This window comes from Diachasmimorpha longicaudata, chromosome 8 (genome assembly GCF_034640455.1).
Source record: "Diachasmimorpha longicaudata isolate KC_UGA_2023 chromosome 8, iyDiaLong2, whole genome shotgun sequence".
NCBI lineage: Eukaryota > Metazoa > Arthropoda > Insecta > Hymenoptera > Braconidae > Diachasmimorpha > Diachasmimorpha longicaudata.
Window position 1 is genome coordinate 8187780 of NC_087232.1, and position 20312 is coordinate 8208091.

Below are 20312 nucleotides of genomic sequence, written 5' to 3' on the forward strand. Positions count from 1 at the left end.
TTGCCGGCACGTCGTTCGACAAGTTTATACTGTTTTTTTTTCCAATTTGTAATCCACGTTTAATATACGAATATGTCTAGTGGAAAAGTGCTCTGAGTGTGTGCATGCTATCCACGTGTTAATGATTAAAATCCGCGCTCGTTGTCAGGACAGTAACACGAAAATCAGACGTTTTCTACTGCGAATTCACCGGATTAACCAACAAATACAGGTTCCTCGCGTCCTGTTGAAGTTTGACAACTGATCATCTCTAGACACTTGCTCCATAATAAATTGTTCATTTTTTAAATTGAATTGTTGTACATACGAAGCTACTTATCGGCGGTAAAATGAATCGGAATTTATTGGTGCTGGGGATCAGCATATTGGTGGGATTTTTATGCCTCGGACGTATTAATGGGCTTGCCGTTATGAGTGTTGATATCGGCAGCGAATGGATGAAAGTTGCCATTGTTTCGGTAAATATGTTTAATTATAACAGTTTGTATCTTTAGGTTATCTATTCTGGGAGGAGAAATTGCTGTATGAACAGTAATCTATCATTTTTCTGGAGTGCTGTTCAATTGGAAAGCTTGGAATTTGACTTGGTTCAGTAGTATAATGACGCAATGATGGACTTTTGGGACATAGCAGAGTGGAATTTAAAATATTTGAACTTATGCCGTAGTTCTTTTATGAACGTTTACAAGGAATTAAAATTTCTTCAAATCGCTGCATTTGATGAAAAGATATTGAATAAACAAACTTTGCTTTCCTTTGGGTTCAATTCTTTATTTTGGAACAATATAAGGCTTTTTTCTCCTGATAAATGGAAGTAAGATGTAGGTGAGGCTGAGTACATTCTATTCCTCGATGTTACATTTACATTTAAATTTTAGCCTGGAGTGCCAATGGAAATAGCTCTAAACAAAGAATCAAAAAGAAAAACCCCAGCAGTGATAGCATTCCGAGAAGACGAGCGCCTCTTCGGTGAAGATGCCCAAGTAGTGGGTGTTCGCTTCCCAAAGAATAGTTTCTCCTATATTCTGGACCTCCTGGGGAAGTCCATAGACAATCCAATAGTTTCCCTCTATCAAAAGCGTTTCCCCTACCATGATATAATCGCCGACGAGGAGCGTAACACAATAGCCTTCAGGATTGATGACGGAACGATCTTCACTCCAGAAGAGCTTCTAGCTCAGCTGCTTCACAAAGCCAAAGAGATGGCTGAGAATTCCGCAGGGCAGAAGATCAAGGAGGCAGTGATAACAATTCCTGGTTTCTTCAACCAAGCAGAGAGGAGAGCCATGATTCAAGCAGCAGAGTTGGCAGACATAAAAGCTCTTCAGCTCATCAATGATTACACCGCAGTTGCTCTCAACTACGGAATCTTCCACAGGAATGAGTTCAATGATACGGCACAGTACATCATGTTCTACGATATGGGGGCGAGCTCAACAACGGCGACTGTTGTCAGCTATCAAAACGTCAAAACTAAGGACCGAGGATACGTCGAAACTCACCCACAAGTGAGCATCCTTGGGGTGGGGTATGACAGAACTCTTGGGGGTCTTGAGGTCCAAACGAGATTGCAACACTACCTGGCTGAGGAGTTCAATAAACTCAAAAAGACAAGGTCATCTGTTTTCGATAGCCCGAGGGCTATGGCGAAACTCTTCAAGGAAGCTGGAAGAGTTAAAAATGTTCTGAGTGCCAATGCTGATCATTACGCACAGATTGAGGGACTCCTCGATGAACAGGACTTCAAACTTCAGGTGACAAGAGATAAACTCGAGGAATTGGCTGCGGATGTTATGGAACGAGTCACTGTGCCAATTAAAATAGCTCTGGACACCTCACAGCTGGCGATGGATGTGATTAGCCAAGTTATTCTTGTTGGGGCTGCCACTAGGATGCCCAAGGTTCAAGAGATATTACACAAATATTTGAATATAGAACTTTCGAAGAATATTAATACTGATGAGGCTTCTGTACTTGGGGCTGTCTACAAAGCTGCTGATCTCAGTTCTGGCTTCAAAGTCAAGAAGTTTATTACTAAAGATGCAGTTCTCTTTCCGATTCATATTGTTTTTGATAAATCGGGGGAGGAGAAGTCTAAACAGGTGATTATTACCGAATTTTTGTTCATAATTTTCTTATTGTTGTTCTAGTGGTATTTAGTTTTTTTCTTGATTCAATAATGAAATTCCCCTAGCCATTATTACAGAAGGAATATTACTGGAGTTATATAAATTTATTGAAAGTAATGCCCCTGCGAGTATTGGTAGTATTAGTAGCTAAAATAATTTATTTTCCAGGTTCGAAGAACACTTTTCAGTAAAATGAATGCATATCCTCAGAAGAAAATCATCACATTCAACAAACATCTGGGTGATTTCAATTTCTCAGTGGGTTATGCTGACCTGGATCACATTCCCCCTCATGAAATTCCGTAAGTTAATTGGCATAAATAATTAACAAATTTCTTCAGTTTATCCCGTTGATTGGAGCTAATGAAAATGGTCAAATATGAATTTTCAGAGCTATTGGAATACTCAATCAATCGACAGTATCCTTGACCGGTGTGTCTGAGGCCTTTAAGAAACATCAGAAAGAGGGAGTAACCGAGAGTAAAGGGATAAAAGCTCATTTCGCCATGGATGACAGTGGGCTTCTACAACTCGTTAACGTTGAACTAGTCTCTGAAAAATCCATAGCGGTTGAAAAAGACGAGGGTACTTTCTCTAAACTTGGTTCTACAATAAGCAAATTATTCTCAGGTTTGATACTAACCATCGTAACAATAAAAAAAAAATCAAAAACCGAATTTTTCACTGTCTTTTTACTCCAATGGATCCCAATTATATCTGAATTAAAACATTTTTCTTCAGGGTCGGATGAACCAGAGGCTGAAAAGGTGGAGGAACCATCGAAAGAGGATATCAAGCCGGGGCATGAGGAGCCAGAGGCTCCACCAGTAGCAGAAACAGTTGCAAAACCGAACTCAACGAATGGAACAACACCGGAGGAGCCAAAACCCTCGAACCAAACTGAAAAATCCGAGAAGAAGGTGACACGGACGACCCTGAAGGAACCAATATCCTATTCAGAAACTAAATATGGTTCTCAACCGTTGATAGATATCAAGCTGACAGAGTCCATTGAAAAAATTAAGATGCTGGAGTTGAAGGATCTGGAGAAGGTACGAAGAGAGACAGCTCTGAATATGTTAGAGTCTTTCGTTATCGAAACACAACAGCATCTTCAGTCTGAGGAGCACAAATCCGCTGCTGCAATTGGAGAAATCGAGAAAATCAATGAGGCATGTAGCTCGACATTAGACTGGCTCTACGAGGATGGCTTTGGCCAGTCTGCTGACGTTTATGAGCTAAAATTGGATGAGCTCAAGAAGCTGACTTCAGAACTTTCCGAGAGAGTCTACGAACACCGGGAGAGGCCTGAAGTCCTCCTAGGGATGGAATCAATGTTAAATGGAAGCAAAATCTTCTTGAATAATATGAAAAACCTCAGTGGCGGGGAAACCAAAATTTTTACAGCCATCGAAATCGAGACATTGGAAAGAACTATCAACGACACTCAGGAGTTCCATCAGATAGTCATTAAGACTGTCACTGAGACAAAGCTTCACCAGCCAATTAAATATAAAGTGAGAGATATTGCTAATAAAATGGCCCTTCTCGACAGGGAGGTCAAGTATCTTGTGAACAAGGCAAAAATTTGGAAGCCAACAACGGTGGAAGAAAAAGTCCCTGAAGGGCCAATCAGTGATAACCAAACAGCCAGTACCTCCGAAAGCAATTCGACAAGCCATGTGGAGTCTGAGGAAGGTATCACGACTGATAACAAAGAGGATGCTATTACTGAGGAAGAGTCGCTCGGCTCTACGGCAAGTAAAAAGCTTGAACCAGCTAAAGAAGAGCAGGGAGGAGAAAAAAATGACGAACATCTCGAGCTATGAGAGCAGTGAAATTTAGGAAATGTGTTATAATATTTAATGGAGATATTTCTAGATAATTAAGCATGGGGACTTAATGAGTGGAATGAATATCTGGGTTTTAATAGCGATTTTCATTGTTTAATAAGGCTGTAATGTTTCTTACCAATTGAATTATTAATTTGTGACATTTTCGACAGGTATGGCATGTCAATTCAATGATCGACATCCATTTATTTATAAATAAAATGTAGATTCGATTCCCAAAATTCCACTATTGTCAACCTTGATAATTCCATTTGTAATTTAGTGATCTTTTTTAAGAACTTTTATTGCATTTTCAGAATGAGTGAAATTCATTGCGAAATAAATTATGCACAAATTCAGTGGTTTGATTGAATGATGTACAGTATTTAATTAATTTAGATAATTAATGAACCAAAGGTTCTGGTTTCGTTAGGTGGAAAAAACTATTATAAAAATAAACTAATCATTTCCCTCTGCAAAATTCAATCCCGGGAGCTGCAAATGAAAATCTCAAGTTTTCATGGTAGCTTGTAAATTTTTCAATTTTTTTTTTTTTTATCATTTACTCATTTGGATTTCCATTGTAGTGAGGGCATTTTTCTTCTTTATAAATAGAAAAGGTGATTACTGGCAATTTAATTGTTGGGCTCTGCCAAATATTTTTTCATTTTCTTTTTATTCAGTGAAATTTGTCGTTTTTTTTTTTGTTCCAGATAATAAGACCTTTTAGTTCGTATTTTAAATATGCTTAACAAAAAAATGAAGTCTCTCCTCTAATATTTTCTTATATTGTTTTTGTTATCTGTGCATACATGATGTAGATGACCAATCAATACGATTATTTCGTTTCATTCTTCGCACTTTTAGCGCAAATTTTATCTTACGGATTTTTGTTCATTTTTAATTCATTTTTTGCTTCATTATGTTTATCCCCCTTGGTCAGTTTTAATAGTGAAAACTGTATTATCGTTTATGATCGTACACAAAATAAAAACGGCGTTATTATCGATTGTACAATAACAAATACAGGAACATCGGTATCAAATTAATAATCTAGAATGATTTATAGTTACTTTTAATTCATTAAATAAAATGAGGAGATGAATGCTTTCATAATAAACTATTGTTTCGTGAAAAAAAAGTTACCTTTTCTAAGTAAATGAAAGATGCAAATGTGAGAAGGTATTATGTCTGATATGATCCTCATCAGTTATTCTCCAAAAAACATCTGAATATGTGAAAAAAATGTGTTCAACAGTAATTATCTCCTTATTACATTTAATAACCGATTTAATGTTTCAGTACTGATTTAATTTTTTTTTCATATACAAAGACGCACGACGATTATTTGAGAAAATGAACGAAACACATTATTCCTCCTAAATGAAAGAAAAAAAATGAACATAATTATTTTCAGATACGAATATTACGGATACGCCTAAGTACACTGTAATTAAATTATTCTCGATGCCCAAAAAAGTTGAAGTTAAATCATGAAAAAAAAAACCATGACCAAATATTATTTCAGTCTTCATTAAAAGAATTATTGCGGTCGGTAATTCATAACGCCGGAATGCTGTTTAGAGCAAATAAAATGTATGAAATTTACTTTTTAACGATTTTTTTTCCTCTCAGATGGTACAATGTATCTGCATTATAATAATGTACTGAAAATCATATTGGATGTTTTTGCTTTCTTTTTTTTCATTATGTTATTTATACGTTTTTTTTCCCTCTTGTTACTTTAAACCTTAAATTCATTATTTTCGACGTCAACATTTTTTTGCTTTTTTTTCTTCTCATCTTTGACTAATGTTGAACTTTTGAGAGTTGCGGTATCGGCTGAATCGAATAAAACTCATCTAAGAGGCCCATGCCGCAGGCTACTCCACTTGTATTTTCCTGCTCAGCCGATACAGGAGCTGGCAACGAGTTCAGTGTCTCGCTATACACCTGCAAAGTCGGCAATTTATATGTCATTGGAAATGCTTTTACAGCCAATGAGCGTAAATTTACGGGTTGGGGTAATTGATGGCGACATTACCTGAGACATTATTCACCTACAGGCATTGAGACTGCCAGGGGAGTAGGTGAAGACGAACCATGAGCCATATTTAATCGACCCTGTTCTTTCACTATGGGGTCTGAAAGAGAATTGTACCGTTTTCAATGGCGAAATTATTTCAGACAATTTATCTGAATTATCAATTTATTGAAAATTCAATTATTTGTGATGCTCCATTGCCTCGATTTCCGGTCATCCTTTTAACGCGAATGACTGTTTCTTTTTTTAGTTTATCATGATTTGTGTTTTTAATGACAAAAATATGTTGTAGCTCAAAAATGATAGATGTGCTCTGCATCATATTCTGATAAAATTAAAAAGATATCAACATAATTGAAGTTTAATCTGTGACCCTGAATAAAGCCTATTAACGACGATATCCATGGATAAATTCATAAAATCAAGTTCAGTTATAGTCATTTTAGAAAATGACAAAGCATCTACAGTAAAGCAATAAAAATATATGATGAAGATAATACTTACAAAAGTAAGGGTGATCCATTGCTTCTCGTGCTGTTAGTCTTTCATGGTGGTCGTAGCGCAGTAGCTTGTCAAGAAAATCAAGGCTCTCTGGTGATACGAGGTGCTGATTCTCTGAGTGAACAAAACGCTCCCAGCGTTTGCGTGAATGACGTCCAAGTATGTCATTGAATCTTGGATCAAGCTCAATGTGATACCTGTCGAGATATTCAAAGAGCTCCTCTGTCCCCAATACTTTAGCAATTCTCACCAATTGATCGTAATTATCGTGGCCATGAAAGAATGGTTCTTTCCTAAATATCATGCTGGCCAGCATGCAGCCGAGTGACCACATGTCTAGTGAGTAATCGTACATCTGGAGAAAGAAAGGTATCATTCCAAAGAGGTCATACGAATATAAATAATTCTTTTAGTGATATAAATCTAAAGTCTAATGAAAATGGCAAAATAGTATTTCAATTTGAATACATTACCTGATAATCAACAAGTAGCTCAGGCCCCTTGAAATACCGTGATGCAACACGAACATTGTATTCCTGTCCTGGATGATAAAATTCAGCTAATCCCCAGTCGATTAAACGAAGCTTACGATTCTCATGATCAATCATGACATTGTGCGGCTTAACATCTCTGTGCATAATTCCCATGCTGTGGCAGTAGTCCAATGCCTTCAGTAAACCATCAGAATCATAATAAATTTAACAATCCCATAATACACCCGCCCCAAAGATGAATAACCTTCACTTACTTTTAATAACTCATAGAGATAATATCTAATATCGTAATCTGTTAATGTCTGATAGAGTTGTTTAAAGTCTGTATTGTTGACGTGTTCGAATATTAGGGCTGGTGTTCGTGAGACTGGATCTTTGACAACAGCCTGAAGGGTAATGATATTGGTGCCACCCCTGAGGTTCTCCAGAATCTTAATCTCCCTTTTGATTTTCTTCTTCTTTACTGGCTGAAATATCATCCGAAAATACGTCAAAATAAAATCACATCAGACGCGAATTTGATAAATAAGAATGATTATTTACCTTCAGTATTTTAACAACACACTTTTCATTATTTGTCACATTAATAGCTTCAAATACTTCACTGTACTTTCCTCTTCCCAATTTTCTCACTAATTGATAATCGTCTTGTTGTCTGTATCATACACGAAGAATTAATTGATGGCCAGTAATGGTAAAAGACTTATCGTCTTTGCGTCAACAACCGGCATAATAATTTTTTTTCAACAATTTTACACAAGTACGTTTTTTTAAATTTTTTCACTAATAGTGTATTGATATGTTTTTTTACACATTAATTATATATTGTATAAATGTTAATGAAAATGATTTTTCTACCGATTGCTGACTTTGTTTAAATTAATTAAAAAATAGTTACTCACCCCCAGTCAACTACGTAAGCCTCGTAATCCCAATACTCTCTCGGTTTAAGTGAATTAACTTCTGAATAAACCCTTGCTCTACTTGGTATTGCCATTATTGCTGTACCGTGTTTCTTAATATCGTTAACACTATTGATTATTGGTCTATTATTTCGACAATTATCTTGGAACATGTGATTACCATCTAAACGAGCATATCCGTTTATCCAGTGTCTAACGTATGACTGGTAGATCAATCCTGAGAACATAAAAACAACATGGAGAAAACATTGTTATTAAGAATCACGATATTATTTTTTAATCTCAGGACTTGACTCTCAATACCAATATCTTTTCATAAGAAATGGCTATTCTCTCTGAGTATTCGAGCGAATTCATTGGCATGGGTTTTTCTCTTTCTCGTCGTCGAGGGAGGCAAATCAATTAATTAAATCTACATGACTGCCTTGACGTTTTTGTTTTTGATGACAAAATTATTTCATGGTTATGAGACAGAGTCGATGACTGCCCACTACAATCCATCCGCGTTATATTCGAAAAGAGCAAATGATTAAAATTAATGAAGCGTGCCTAGGCGACCTCGCCACGAAAAAAACCTGAGCGTTTGCAAAATTACATTCTCTCCGAGACCATCCTAACCTGATCAAAATCGAGATGAGAGGACTAAGCTAATGGACGGGTCTTGACGTGTATGGAGCAAAGGCGATAAAACCCTCAACAGTAAATCCAAGATTACGCACCAGGGTCTCACAATTCTGTCCTCCAAACTAACCAACAAATCATCCATAGTTAAAATTCTTTTAATCAGCGGTTAATCAGACATTTCAACGATATAGAAAACTGCTGGGCGCTAAATTAATAAATATGCTGAACTACGATCTAGTGGTATTAACATGATTTTCTTCGATCGAGGGTTTGGCTTCAGTAATCAAAAGAAAAAAATGTGAATCAAAAAAAAAAAAATTAAATACGAAATGGATCCCTTACCTGGAGCATAGCGTAATATTGGTGTATTAATTTTTACGATTAAATTAAAAATGCAATTTTTACAATTATTATTTTAAATTTGTGTTGAGGCTAGAGAGGATTATTGTAACGCACTGGAGAATAAACCACGTAACTCTTAATATTTAGCGAGCACCCGGCTTCCTCAAAACGAACATAATCCAAGATGGAAGCCGGCGAACCGCCACATGTTCGTGAAAACTAACCCTAGGTTTTCATGTGGATGACGATATTTGTGGATTACCTTCAGGGTAGCGGTGGTGGGGATGAGGGCCAATGGATTTTCAGTTCTATAAGAAAGACTACTCGAATTGGTTTCTCCAATAATATATCAATGTTCTCGGACATAGTAAATATTGCTGCAAAATAACTAAAACTTTGGAAAATCATCAAGCATTTTGTTCAAATAATTCCAATAATTCCAGGTATATGTGTGTATAAACGATAACAATTATTCTGTTCAGAGTAAACAAATTTTACTGTAACAAAAATGTGAGAAAAATATTCGTCAACAAATTCTAAAAATCAGTCATTGATAATGAAAAAGCGATAACAATTATAGAAAGTGTCTAGCCATCTATAGAACCGAATAAGTTCTCATGCAGTCACGAATGGGGTTTTGATTTCCTTATTTGACGAACAAATATGGCGAAGGGTAGGCTCAATCACCAAAGAGATGAATTTAGTCACAGATGGGAATGTAAAACCTCCTATTGGCCGGATTATTCTATCAAAAGACTCAGATTCATGAAGTTTTCCTCTTCCTTTTTTTTGGATATCATAAATATGTAGTCATATACATACATATGTACGTTGGACATTTCGTGTAAGGTAGCCATATCAACATACGTAGACAAATTAATAGGATTAAATGGAGGAAAACTGGTTACTTATTTACATGGAAATACCATGTTTTGTGACTTTATTTTTATGTGGTCGTTGACATTCATGTTGATAGAAATATAATGGAGTTTTGATGTTGAGTTATTTATTCGAAAGAGATACCTGGATCACTGGAATCAGTTGGAAGAGAAGAGTTCGAAGATGAAGATCTGTTAATGGTTTTTATTAAATTGGAGACAATTGATATTCGTTGAACTGTTCAATAGTCCAATCGACGGTGCACTTTTTCCTTTACTAAACCAACTAATTCTCAAAGATTGTTGAGATGACACGTGAAAACAGGGGACTATTTACATTAATTTTTGTCACACGGATAATCTATTATCGCTCTACAATCAATTGTTCGTGAACTCTGGCAGTCGTTATTGATAATCACTGTGTAAGTGTTTGTTTTTTTTATGCCCATTGGAAATAACACTTTTGTGGTTTTTATTGTATCAACTGTTTCTCTTGTCGTGGATTTATTCTAACATTGATTATATTATTTTGGTATATTTTCATTCATTAACTGAATTCTTTTTTGCTAGACAATGTATTTATCGATGATTTATAGATTCCGGAAATAAATTTTAGTATGAAATTCATCTTCACGCTTGTGTTGTTATTCGTTACAGGAAAGAATGGCCATTCGAATAACTCTAGAATGTGGCCATGTATCGATGTTGAGACCGAGAACAACTCTTGAAGGCTACACACACGATTGGGAAGTGTTTATTCGTGGCGTTGACAATGCTGACATAAGTCAATACGTTGAAAAAGGTATTTAACTAGATGTTGAAAAAGCTGTTTCAATGAGTAAAATCCATCAGTTGAATACTATAATAGTTCAGAAATATGTGCAGGCAAAAAGAAAATTCATTACTAAATATCTCCCCCCCCCCCTTCCTGGTAAGGGGAAAATTATCGCATACGTTGATTTTATACTTCGTATTTTATTATTTTTGACTTCGACAAAATGTCTAACAGTAGGGATTATGTCATTCCAGTGGTTTTTCAACTTCATGAGACCTTTCCCAAACCTAAGAGAACACTGAAAGACGCACCATATGTTCTGAAGGAATCTGGCTACGCTGGTTTTGTTCTGCCAATTTATATTTACCTTAAGAACAAGGATGAACCCAAGAAAATAGAGATATCGTATGATCTTACCTTGGCACCCAGTGGACCAGCTATTACTAATGTTATGAGACACTCAGAAATTATTACAAATCCACCTGATGAGTTCAGAAGAAAATTACTCAAAGGTGGTGGTGTAAGTATTTTCATTTTTCTTTGCAAATACTCCTTTTTGTTTTCAATTTCACTTTTTCAATACATTTCATTTATTTCATCTAATTTTCCTTTACAATTGTCCTTTCAGGTGTTAGTATCGACATCCAATGAACCCCACGACAAGAGTGAATCAAAGGTATCGCCCCAAATGTCAGGGAAACCAAAATTGAGTGGAGCGGAGGCAAGGAGGCACCGTCCAATGGAGCCTCGATCAACGAATCAATTCGCTGATCTATTCGGAGTTCCCATAAAAACTGGCAATAAAGTCTCTCCGGAGACAAAAAAAATCCAAGACAAAAGCAATCACCACAAACTTCCTCCAGAGAAATTGGAGAAAATCGAAAAATCAAGTAAATCAAAGTCCAGTCCTCACAAGGACCTTAAAAAAGACAAACCCGAGGATATAAAAAAAGACAAGAAAGACAAAGAACTGTCAAAAGATAAAGACAGATCAAAAGACAAAGTGAAGCGACCCCAGAGTCCCCCCAAATCTGATTATCAGAGTCCAGCCCCCAAGAGGCCGCAGTCACCAGTATCGAAGAAGCAACTGAGTCCCCACGACTCGAATATTCAAAAGTCCCTGTCTCCGAAAATTCGAGAAAAGGACCATAAAAAATTAGTTCTTGATCGTGAAAAGCATACGGAAAAGCCAAAGGAGCCAATGAAGCCCACAGAGGACGTGAAAGTTGACAAAAAGAAGAAGAAACATAAGGATGACAAGGAGTCAGACCGAAAGGAAAAAAATCGAGAGAAGAATAAGGAGAAATCAAAAGATGCAAAACCCTTGGAGAAAAAATCGGAGAAGCACGAGAAGCCAGAGAAACAGGAGAAAGAGAAGATTCAGGAGAATCGTACCCAGAAGGACATCAAAAAGTCTCCGAAGCCGTTGAAGGAGGGGGAACGTAGTTCCTCGAAGAGTCGTCCCGAAGTGGACAAGACTAAAGACCAAAAAGTGGATAAAGAACGCCAGAAGCACAAACACAGGAAGAAGGATAAGAAGGAGAGGAGCGACGACAGCAGGGAGAGAGAAAAACGAGAGAAGAAGGATAAACAAAAGTCCTACGACAAGGACGGGATTCCAACAGCACCAACGACCAATCCCCTTTCGGCTCTCCTTGCTGAAGTCCAGGACAGGGATAGTAGTGATTCAAATTCAGGTGACGAGGACGAAGATAAACAAGTTATAAGTATCAAGAATGATCCTGAGAGCAGCAGACTGGTTTCAGAGGTCAGGTTAACCAGGCCAGTCTCACCAAGTGCATCTTCTGGGAAGGTTAAAACAGAAAAGGTTAAGAAGGAGAAGTCCAAGCCGCGCTCCGATGACAAAGATAACCGGAAGCGAAAGAGGAGGAGTGACAGCAAGGGAGACGACGATGTTCCCACAAAGAGGGAAAAGGATCCAGCTTTCTCACCACCTTTGGAACCAGTCTCATCCAGTCAGTCGCCAGTTGCTGCTGAGATGGCTACTAATTATACCACCAATGTTAAGGAGCAAGAGAATTTACACAAGGAGGCCTTTGAGACTGAACAAATAGCACCGGACTCTACTAACAATATGCTGGTGGAGTCTGAGGGTGATGAACCCCTCGTCTTCTCCGAGGATTATGTTTCGCAGCTAAAGGACCTCCAGCAGAAGATCATGACGTTGCAGGATAATCAGGAGCTCCAAAGGGTTGTCCAGGTTATCGCTGCTACTGGACAGTATGAAATAACCAGGAAAACCTTTGACTTCGATCTTTGTGCACTCGATCGCAGGACTGTTCAACGACTACAAGAGTTCTTCTCAGCGTCCTGACGAGCCGATGAGTAATGGCTTGATTTGAGGTTTTTTTCAGGGAAACATTATTGTTTCGGTTTTTTTTTTTTATTGTTCCAATGGATCGTCTCTATTTATTGATGATGAGTAGTGATTCAGAGGGGAGTAAGAGGCCTGAATATTAGGGGGATGAGTGGGCAGAAGAAATTTCCGGTTCGAGGGAGAAATATTTTTCTTGGTTTATTGATTTTTAAGACCTTCAAAATTCTTTCGAGGGGCATCGTGATGAGGACAAATGCTCTACCAGAGATTTCGTGTCAATATTTTCATGGAATTTTCAACTCTAATATTTATGAGCGAGTAAAATGAGTTGAGTAAACCTCTTACTGCACTCAATCACTGGAATTCATAGAAAATAAGTAGATTCAAATGTTATGTAAATGTTAAAACAAAACTTGTACATTACGTTGCGCCAAACTGTGTAGTTTAGGAATGAATTTTCATTGATTCAACGCTGTCCAAGACATTGCCAAATAGTTTCTTTTCTTTTTTTTTTGTTTTATTATTACGAATATAATCATTTCTAGACATCATTGTAATGAAGAAAAAGTAGTGAATGAATATGTGGAAATTTTTTTCTCGAAGATATTTATTGGGACGAAATTCATTAAAAAAAAACAATTTTAAAATGTTTAGTGTATTTGTGAATTACAACTAAATACATACTCAGCCTCGTGACTTCAATAAATTATATATTTTCAATATAAATCGAATACATTTGTGTCGTTAAGGGCGTTAACGTTATCGTGAGAGAATGCATGAAATTTGAGGGAACAGATTGTTCATCATTAGTGCAGCATAATAGGGCATAATAAAATAATATAATTTATTAAACAGAATATTGAGAGAATTGTCTCTATAAGTAAGTATGATAATTAATTGTAATATTACGTTTGAAAAAATTGAGCTTAATGTTCTACAAGTTTAATTAAACAGGAATCTATCATGCAAACTCTTGATTAAACAGAGTTTTTTTTAAAGTTGTACGAGAGAAATTGTATTGATATAGGCGGAAAAAATTGACATTTTTAATATTTAATTTGTTTTCATTTTGAAACCTGTAACAGTATCCAAACGTTTTGTTATATAAAAATAAAAATAATATAAAAATTGAAATTGATTTGCTTTTCTTGGAAGACCAAAATAGAGTAAATATTGACAGAGGATGGGTTTGTGAGACTGTATTCATGAAGCACTGTATTCTACATGGTTACAGTCAAGATAAATTCAAAGATATATTGGAGAATCTCGAGGTTATAAATATTATGAAGACAGAATTATTTAATCTAGTGTTTGCGCAGAGAAAATGGAAGGAAAAATGTCTAATATGTAAATTCACCCAATGTGATTTGAAAACTAGAATTAAAAATCATGTAGACGTAACATTTCTATTAAAATTTTTATGATAATTAATCAATTTCAATAATTAATTCATTTTGTAATAGATTTCAATAATTGAAAAATATATTTAGATATTCGAAATATGGGAAATTTTGTACATTAAATTTGGATTAATTCATATTGATGAATTAATGAATGTTAATATTTTTAATGACATGCTGATTAAATAATTGTATGAAGCGAATTGTTTATAATTCTCCACTTGTTTCAACATATATCTAGAATTCAAGCCACTAATCAAGAAGCGTCTGAGAATTCCGAAGGATTTATTAGACACGAGATAGAAATAGACGTACGCAAAATGCAAGCAGTCTATTATCTTCATCAACTCATCGTAGCTACTGTAATTTCCATGCATAGAGAAAAGAAAGAAAAATACGCAAATAAAAGAGACAAATGGGGAAGAATCAGCCGTAAAAATCTTGATGATTTTTCATTTGCATACACAAACCGCTTATCTTCAATGTGAAAATACGAATATCATTTTTTTTCTCTCAGTCTCATTTGTTTTTTTTTCATAGTGAATGGAACAGCCAGAATGTGGAACAACCAGAGGCAGTACAAACTCTTCATCAATCGAGCTAGTAATGCAGTAGGAGTTTGTCTCTGTGTATTTCTGCAGTTCACGTTCTGTCGTCACGCAATTCGCTATTATCCCTTGTACAACTGATATTTCAAACTGCATTCGGACTCTGAATATTCAACTTTTCATTGTTAATCACTCCAACAGCTAATCACAGCCTAAACTTTCCGACTATTTATAAAATTTTTCAATACATTAAACATGGAATCTTCGATTTGATTGGTCAACCTTAGGTGAAACTATTTTTTATTAAGAAAGGGATGATGATAAAATACCGAATGGTCTTCTTTAGTTTCAATTTTTACCCCTAGAGAATTTTTTCACCTAAAAATAGTAATGTGGCATTATAAAATAAGCATCTAATGAAATTTAATAGAAAAAATCTAATGCTTTGGAAAGAACGAAAAATTTACTTTTACACTTGACTTGTAAATTGGAATAAAGCAAAGCTATTAATCTCAGTGGAAGGTGAAACCCACCTGCGACGACCCTGACCCCAGAAATCAAGAAGGAAGTGAAAAAATAAATAAAGAGAGAAAAATACCTGGGCTAAGGAAAATTCAAGGGTAACTGAGGGTACATGCGAATGCCACCCTTCTCCACATGCACACAAACACTGCAAATACTTTAATTCAAAATGTATTCGTGGCCAAAATGAGCGAAGGTTGAATAGCAATTTAGTCGGCTGCTAGAGCTTGAAAGTGATAAAGATCGAAATCATAAGGGAGAATGAGTCAGGCGAGAGCGTGACGTTGGATCTACTTTGCATAGATCACGACCATGAACTTTTCCCCCAGGTTCCCCCGGTGTTAAAGATCCGCAGAGTGATGGGTTTTGGGGGAGGTGAATTGTGCTGGTTAAATTTGCCCATTTCCAGTGCGCTCGATATCAGAAGGACTTGCACATTTAGAGATATAACGGGATAAGTTCACGATGAAGTTGACTGAGGAGTTTTGATTATTTGGGGAGGGTAGTAACTTTGCAAGGACATTTAGGGTGAGGGGAGATGCACAATATATCACTCTAAACTGATAGAATTTGGGGGCTATTGTGCAATTGCTCTGACCTCCAGTTGTTGTTTATACTTTTAGAACAGTAGAACAGTAAAATTCTCTTAAAGGTACTCTGTCAGTTTTAGTTTTCTTGAAATATAGGAATAATATTGGTTTTAATGTTTGTTTTTTTTTTTTTTTAATTCATTTTTGAATAAATGAATAATATCACACTAAAAGGAGTATTATTTATGAAAAATCCAAGTCAATAACCACAAAATTATTAAAAAATATTCAACATTTCATCTTCTATTTTAATTTGTTATCATTCTCACAATTCAACAATCGCTTTTGTGGAATATTTGCTTTTTTTTAATTTTATAAAAAAATTAAAAATTTCCCAACATCTAGAAACACTTTTTTAAACTTAATCCATTCTTTTCTCCACGACTATCTGTATCCATCCATTAATCAGTATATTCAAGGAGAATGGAATGGTGCTTTCAAAATTCTGATATTATCGATGATTTCCAGTCTGTATTCCGCACGGTGAAAGCGAAAGCTGATGAAAAACCAATAACGGTGACTTATTCTAACATCTCATGCACCTCATCTGAGTGTTTTTGTCCTCTTCTCGTCTTGTAGAAAATAAAAATATTGGAGAATATTGGTATTGATAAGGCGTTGTAGAAAAATGAAAAATAAAAAGTATTCATCACAAGAAGAGAGCGAAAAAGTGAGAGAGATATTCAACATATTATTTATCCTATTGGACATATAATATATCACTTTTCGAATATATATTTTTTCGAACTGTTCTTCTTCTTATTTTACTTAGAATCCCATACCGTCACTTTAATTCTCCACATCGCTTGCATAATCGGTAAGAATGACCTGTGATTTCTGCAATTTTTCCTGAATATTTGATAACTCTGGAATTTGTTATTTTATAAATTGCCAAGAAAAATAAAAATTTCACTTTCCCCCAAACTTTCTCCACTCGGTGCGAACGTTCCGATGTCTTTGACCCGACACAACTCCATCCTCCCGGCAAAGCACATGCACAAGTATCCCTCCCCCCTGGAAAACTTGAGATCTATGAAAAGCCAAACCCGTGCGAGATTTGCAAAAATTCCAAAATTTGAAATAACGGCTCTGAAAAAAAAACAAATCCAGGGCATAGCGAAAAAGATAGGCCTGTGCCTCTTTCCGTTCGTTCGACCCCTTTTTTCACTTCTCTGTATCCTAAATAAAAGAAGTGAGACACAAGAACGAGGAAATGCTGTCATCTCCGTCATCCCGAGTGCGTATGTACCCGGGAGCGAATGAAATTGGCACGAGTGAGAGAGAAAAAAAATAACTGGCATCCCTGTTGGGTCCCTCTCTTCCCCACGTTTCAACCCCTCCCACTGCGCTCGATTTTTTTTCCAACGGATGGCTGTACGTTTGGCAAAATGAGGAAGTGGGAGAGAGAAAATTCGACGTTTCTAGGGCTTCGACAAGGACAGTGGACCTCTTTCAAGAGGGTGGAAATTCACGAGTGGGGGTAGAAAGCAGCGCTGGGTGAGGGAGGGTGGAGGGGATGGGCACAGCAGCACCAGGAGGCCGAGGCTGCGGCGTACCCTCTCAGTGTCGGCGCAGTGGCCGGGCATTCGTGTCGTATGTCCGAGGATCCCGAATCATCGGGACTCTGAATTACATTTTTTTCCTCCACTCGTACACGATAATAATATAAAAAATTGTTTTTTATTTTATCCAAGGAGAGGGGATCAGGATGAGGGAAAAAATCGGAGGGACGCTCGGGGATAGGGGGTGATTTTTTTTAGATGTTTTTCTTTCGATTGCTTGAGGGAAAAGAAAATTGTCGCATTCTGACGGTTTTTTTCTGGGGGTGAGGACACTCGAGACTCTTTAGGGTTCAAGGAAAGTGATTAGTGTTGAGCGCGATGTATCAGAGGTAATTTTCGAGGAATTTAACGCTGTTAGACATGGTGCTGCTTATATTTTTAGTTTCGTTTGGATTTTTTTTCGGGAATTTTCAAGGCGTGAAAAACGTGAAATTTTATTTGAGTGAAATTACCGTGACATCACATCAGTGTGATTGATGATTATTTGATTGAGAGACCCTTGGTGTTTAAAATTCAGTGACAAATATTCAATAATGCTGAATAATCAGTGCTTCGCCGGGCCATAATGAGTATTTTATTTTCTGCTTGATTTAACGTGCAAATAACGAAAACCAAGAGGAATAAGTAAATAAAGTCAGTGTGTGGTCGGACATACACGAGGGCGGGTGGATATTGAAGAAGGAGGAAGTCATGCCGCCCGGGCGAGCTTGCCTCCATTCCCCCAGGACCACTGCGCTCCTTTCGAGCACTCGTTACAGAATAATTCAAAAGCGTTGTTTCGACTGAACGCAATTGAAAAAGAAAAAAAAAAGGTACAAATAATAGAGCAACAGCCCTCACCAACTCTTTCTTTGTTTCAGTATTTATTTTTATTACGCGGCATATCGCACATTATGTACACAATATTTTACCCTCGACACTTGAAATGTCCTTATGTTCATCTCCAACTGTACTGACACGCATATACATGCGGGATCATCCTCTCGTTAGCTGTGTACTTGTCTCATTCGTGGTTGTGTGCAGTGGAAGCGCGCGCATTTTTTTTTTCCTCACTCGTGGCTACCAAAGGTTTTTAGACCAGTAACTTTTTTTTCCTCTTGTTATCTACCTCCAAAAACTTGCCCTCATCATGAAATGTTCATATAATCATGTCATTTTTGTCTTATTTGAAGAGAGAAAAAAAATAATTGAATTGAATCGAAGTGAAATTTCAGTCCGAAAAATTTAATGTGTTTGGTATTTTTCTTTATTTGTTGGTTTACTAGTATTTTCTTTTTCTAAATATTGAAGAATGAAAAGCATGAAAAGACCTATTTAGACCTATTTTTCTTCCCTCAATCATCAATAATAATAATATTTTAATTATAATGTTTATGAATATTATTTTATCTCAGGGGGTCGAATAAATTGAAATGTCATTACGAGTAATTTACATATGTACTCATCAAAATGCATGGAATTATTCGCAAATATTTTATTTAATGTTCAATAAATTAAACTTATTTTAATAAATTTAGTATCAGATAATGAATTGCCGTAAAACTCTTTTTCACCTTTATATTATTATTTCTAAAAAATAAAGAATAACCGCGATTCCAATAAAAAAAAAGCCACCTCCAGTCTCTTTATTTCCACTTTAATGACTCGGCCTATATAACAAACTGAAATGTGAAAAGGGAGAATAGAGTGAGAGAAAGAGTAATGAAGCTGAGTTACCTCCTTTAAATAATAAATGATTATGACGGGATTGTAACAATGCAATCGGCGAATTTCTCAGTTTTGAAGAGTACAATGTGCGGAGGAACAAGGTACCTCGGTAAATGGTCGTTGAGGGGACGATAACACGTTTCGAGTTCGTTATCATCTGACAGTAGATGGAGAAACTGTGTTAAATCGAAGAAAGGTTACTCTAAAACAGAACTCGGAGACGAGTTTGCAGTGAATATCCACCCACTGGGTATTTTATCTATTGCCGTTTAGAGTCATCATAAAATGTTGGCAAACACTTTTTACCTTCCGTTTTTTTTCTCACTCGCGTTAACATTGACCGTTCCATTCTCGTCAATTACGATTAATCGAGAGAAATTTAAACATCCTATTTACTCTGAAATCATATTTTACAAATTGATTGTTGTTTGTCTGCGTTTATAGGTAGAAGATTATTTCTTTTAATTTTCATTTCGCAGAATTGTCCCGTATTTTTTTTTCCGAGTAGAGTGCAGTAAGAAATAATGTTGAAAAAATAACACGTGATGAAGCATCATAATGACTCCCAATTATCAAATAATTGATAGAATTTAAAATAGGTAATTGGACAAATCGTTGGAGGGATAGAGGCTCATGTTAATGTTTGTGTAAGCGGCGCTCCAAAATCCATTGGTAATTTCGAGTTATCCCCCACAGTAACAACTGCATCTCGCACCTGTTGTGGTCCATAGCGTCGACGATTTACGATCTGTCGTTTGTGTGCAATATATAGCAACAACAAAACGCACATACGTGAGATGATGGAAGTGGATATGAGACCCTATGTTATTCGGGTATACGAGGCACAATGCTATTTTCGTGTTAACGTCGCCAGTCATAGGATGATTCAGGGGGCTAATTATATTTCACTATTTGTTTTTCATTCGTTTTGGTGACGTTGGACAATTTTGAGGTGAGTGGATGGCTTTCAAGTGACTTTTCCTGGGTTATTGCCACCTTTTCATTCAGTTATGTAAGAACTTTATTATATGAGTAAATTAGCTCGTCTGTGCCTCTCTAAATCATCAAGTTGATAATAAATACTCTTTTATCTTCGTCTCGCC

General features: G+C 36.3%; 3 protein-coding genes across 7 annotated transcripts; 2 read left to right on the plus strand and 1 right to left on the minus strand.

Moving 5' to 3' along the window:
* Positions 1–4: 4 nt before the first annotated feature.
* Positions 5–5638, plus strand: LOC135165508 (hypoxia up-regulated protein 1). Of its 2 annotated transcripts, none has more exons than XM_064126868.1 (5): positions 5–458; positions 879–2102; positions 2298–2431; positions 2521–2714; positions 2871–5638. In XM_064126868.1, the coding sequence occupies exons 1-5, from the start codon at positions 330–332 to the stop codon at positions 3956–3958; spliced, it is 2769 nt and encodes a 922-aa protein (XP_063982938.1). In that variant the 5' UTR covers positions 5–329; the 3' UTR covers positions 3959–5638. The 2 variants fall into 2 exon arrangements, with proteins under 2 accessions (XP_063982938.1, XP_063982937.1); XM_064126867.1 differs by having other exon boundaries at positions 7–458; positions 2521–2759.
* Positions 5639–5775: 137 nt separating this feature from the next.
* Positions 5776–10053, minus strand: Ckiialpha (casein kinase IIalpha). Of its 4 annotated transcripts, none has more exons than XM_064126872.1 (8): positions 9913–10053; positions 7903–8140; positions 7544–7655; positions 7255–7467; positions 6980–7174; positions 6510–6861; positions 6006–6105; positions 5776–5914 (listed from the first exon to the last, which is right to left on the minus strand). In XM_064126872.1, the coding sequence occupies exons 2-7, from the start codon at positions 8073–8075 to the stop codon at positions 6014–6016; spliced, it is 1137 nt and encodes a 378-aa protein (XP_063982942.1). In that variant the 5' UTR covers positions 8076–8140; positions 9913–10053; the 3' UTR covers positions 5776–5914; positions 6006–6013. The 4 variants fall into 4 exon arrangements, with proteins under 4 accessions (XP_063982942.1, XP_063982941.1, XP_063982943.1 ...); XM_064126871.1 differs by lacking the exon at positions 9913–10053 and adding an exon at positions 8890–9051; XM_064126873.1 differs by lacking the exon at positions 9913–10053 and adding an exon at positions 8643–8787.
* On the plus strand, positions 10049–14014 carry LOC135165509 (protein ENL). Its single transcript, XM_064126869.1, has 4 exons — positions 10049–10189; positions 10425–10569; positions 10797–11062; positions 11171–14014. Exons 2-4 carry the CDS (start codon positions 10431–10433, stop codon positions 12875–12877), a joined length of 2112 nt encoding a protein of 703 aa, XP_063982939.1. The 5' UTR covers positions 10049–10189; positions 10425–10430; the 3' UTR covers positions 12878–14014.
* The last annotated feature ends 6298 nt before the right edge of the window (positions 14015–20312 follow it).

What these genes read in the sequence shown, in the direction of transcription:
- LOC135165508 (XM_064126867.1), top strand. Translation starts at nt 330, where the DNA reads ATGAATCGGAATTTATTGGTGCTGGGGATCAGCATATTGGTGGGATTT. An exon ending in GGGAGGAGAAGTCTAAACAG is followed by an intron (nt 2,103 to 2,297) that starts GTGATTATTACC and finishes TTTATTTTCCAG; the next exon opens with GTTCGAAGAACACTTTTCAG. An exon ending in ATTCCCCCTCATGAAATTCC is followed by an intron (nt 2,432 to 2,520) that starts GTAAGTTAATTG and finishes ATGAATTTTCAG; the next exon opens with AGCTATTGGAATACTCAATC.
- Ckiialpha (XM_064126872.1), bottom strand. Translation starts at nt 8,075, where the DNA reads ATGTTCCAAGATAATTGTCGAAATAATAGACCAATAATCAATAGTGTT. An exon ending in GCTTACGTAGTTGACTGGGG is followed by an intron (nt 7,656 to 7,902) that starts GTGAGTAACTAT and finishes TGTATGATACAG; the next exon opens with ACAACAAGACGATTATCAAT. An exon ending in AATGGATCACCCTTACTTTT is followed by an intron (nt 6,106 to 6,509) that starts GTAAGTATTATC and finishes ATTCTCTTTCAG; the next exon opens with ACCCCATAGTGAAAGAACAG.
- LOC135165509 (XM_064126869.1), top strand. Translation starts at nt 10,431, where the DNA reads ATGGCCATTCGAATAACTCTAGAATGTGGCCATGTATCGATGTTGAGA. An exon ending in AAGTCAATACGTTGAAAAAG is followed by an intron (nt 10,570 to 10,796) that starts GTATTTAACTAG and finishes ATGTCATTCCAG; the next exon opens with TGGTTTTTCAACTTCATGAG. An exon ending in AATTACTCAAAGGTGGTGGT is followed by an intron (nt 11,063 to 11,170) that starts GTAAGTATTTTC and finishes TTGTCCTTTCAG; the next exon opens with GTGTTAGTATCGACATCCAA.